The 2,561-nt window shown below is 33.6% G+C and overlaps 1 protein-coding gene across 1 annotated transcript in view; it reads left to right on the forward strand.

Moving 5' to 3' along the window:
• LOC107093742 (claudin-11-like) overlaps positions 1–2,191 on the forward strand; it is a 5,146-nt gene extending 2,955 nt beyond the window's left edge. The window contains exon 3 of the mRNA XM_015388987.1: positions 1,238–2,191. Within this exon, the coding sequence (XP_015244473.1) occupies positions 1,238–1,506 (269 nt within the window). The 3' untranslated portion in view covers positions 1,507–2,191. The remainder of the gene's footprint in view (positions 1–1,237) is intronic.
• The last annotated feature ends 370 nt before the right edge of the window (positions 2,192–2,561 follow it).

Below are 2,561 nucleotides of genomic sequence, written 5' to 3' on the forward strand. Positions count from 1 at the left end.
ACTTCCAGTCTTTCTGAAGATTGTTCCAAGCTGTGTGGGCAGAGTACTGAAAAGCTGTCTTTCCAGCTTCAGTGCGGACACTAGGTACAGACAGAAGCAAAGACTCTTGAGAACGTAGAGAATACAGTCCAGCTGCTCTTGGTTGAATGTACTCACAGAGGTATGACGGGAGCAGACGCAGAATACCCTTATAAATCATCATATACCAGTGAGTGAGTCTACGAGTCTCTAATGCTGGCTAGCCCACACGTATCTAAAGTTCACAGTTGTGTGTGCGAGGCTTACAATTTGTGATAAATCGTAGATGGGCATGGTAAACTGAGTCTAAAATTGTTAGAACTTGATCTGGGGCATTGATATAGATTGGGTCACCATAGTCCAGAATGGGTAAAAAAGTTGCAGCTACCAGTCTCTTCTTTGAATTAAAAGAGAAACAAAGCCTATTCCTGAAGAAGAAGCCAATTTTCAGTCTGAGTTTCTTAATCAATTGTTCGACATGAGGTTTAAAATTTAGACTTTCATCAATTAAAATTCCTAAATATTTAAAAGATTGAACCCTTTCTATCTCTGACCCATCCAAGGTGATAAGAGGATCGCTATTTTGCAATTTTGTCTTTGTTTTTGAAAATAACATCATTTTAGTTTTATTTGAATTTAAAGAAAGATCTAGTTTTAAAAGCCTGTGCTGAACTGAAATAAAAGCAATTTGTAAAGTAGAAACACACGCACTAGGGTTTTTTCCAAAAGTGTAAAAAACCATGTCATCAGCATAAAAATGGTAGTTAGTGTCTATAAGATCCTGGCCAACATTGTTCACATACAGTAGATAGTAAATAGTAGAGGCCCCAAAACGGAGCTTTTGGGCACTCCTTTAGTTAGTGACAATGTACTAGAACAAATTTTATCTTTTTTATTTTGTCTATTTATCTAAAGCTATCTTAAATCTGTTCCTATATCATAAACAAGTACAAAAAATATGTAAATATATATTTCCCCCCAAAAACATACATCTTTTTAATGTAGATTCTCACATTCAAGCATCTTTATTTTTATCAAGTAAAGGTGCATTTAAAAAATCATATTTGTTTGTACATTATTTTATACCCTCAAGCTTATCTGTTGCTTTGTATCCTTGGTTTATTTAGTTTTTTGCCACTGTACAACATAAGATCTTAAAAGTTTGCTTGTCAGCATTGCTTGATTCTAAACAAAGTACCTTTTTTGTCTTCCTCCATAGCATTGTGTGCCATTGTGCCAACCATCTGGTTTCCAATTGGTGCCAACAACGAGGTTCCCCTCATGTATTTCGGTTTCTCCCTCTTCACCGGATGGGTGGGCACTGTTTTTTGCTTACTGGGTGGCGTGATGCTAATGTGCTCGTCAGATTCCTCTACATCCTCGTCTCGCACCTACCAGGACAACAACCACTTTTACTACTCAAAACAGGGAGGTGTCAACCAGCCAGCAGCCTCCTCCAACAATCATGCCAAAAGTGCCCATGTCTAAGGATGGAGATCCTATGTGTACATTTCTATTTACAGACATTTGCACAAAATCAAACAAAGATTCATGATATTCATGTCGGATGTAAAATGTAAAGGACAGCAGACACAGAAAACTTGAGTTATTATACAACCGAATACAACATTTAAAAGCTATTTTTTTGAGGAGGGTTGTTTTTTTTCTGAAATTCCAATTTAAATTGACATTTTACATTTATTTGTAGGAGCATTGTTTAATAAGTACCCTAAAGATGTAATCTTATGATGCCATTAGGGCACAGAAGAATTACATCTTAAATCTTTGTCAGGGTTATATCTTTTAAACCTAAGTATCATTTTTGTATTTTTTTGATCTAATATGGCTTTGACAGCATTAATCTTTGTGATATTTTTTTAATTATTTTTTTTTGTGTATTGTACATAGGTTGATTTTGACAGTATTAATGATTCAAATGTGAGGGATTGGATTCAAGCGATGTAGCACAGCTTTTTTTAATGAATTATGGTAGTTGCATTGTACCATAGATGCTTAAGCAAAGTTTTACAAAGCAGTGTTTAATTGTCTCTAAAAGAATCACTTTTTGCACTGTAAAAACTTTTTATTGTATCAGTCAATTAATAATTAATAAAACTTTAAATGTCACAATAAATATTTTCAGGCATTTTTTCTGTTTTGCATTAACTAACAACAGTTTGACACAAAAGCATGTGGCATTAAATATTTTTCGACAGCATATTCCATTACTGTAAATTGTGAAACCAATATTTTTTTAATATATTTAACCTGAACTCAAATATAGTCTAAAACACTGTCATCTATACTTTTAAAATTGTTTACAAATGCAAATGAGATAAAGCTATGCAAAAATTGCAGGCCTAAATATTTTATTTAATGCTGATTATGATTTCAGGCAGAAGTTGGTTTAATGTAAGCCTAAAACAATTTTGAATCAATCTGACTGTATGATCTGGTTGAACTGTAAAGTGCCTTGAGATGACTTGTGTTGTGACTTTGGTGCTATATAAATAAACTGAATTGAATTGAATTGAATTAAAACT

This window comes from Cyprinodon variegatus, unplaced genomic scaffold (genome assembly GCF_000732505.1).
Source record: "Cyprinodon variegatus isolate N-32 unplaced genomic scaffold, C_variegatus-1.0 Scaffold444, whole genome shotgun sequence".
NCBI lineage: Eukaryota > Metazoa > Chordata > Actinopteri > Cyprinodontiformes > Cyprinodontidae > Cyprinodon > Cyprinodon variegatus.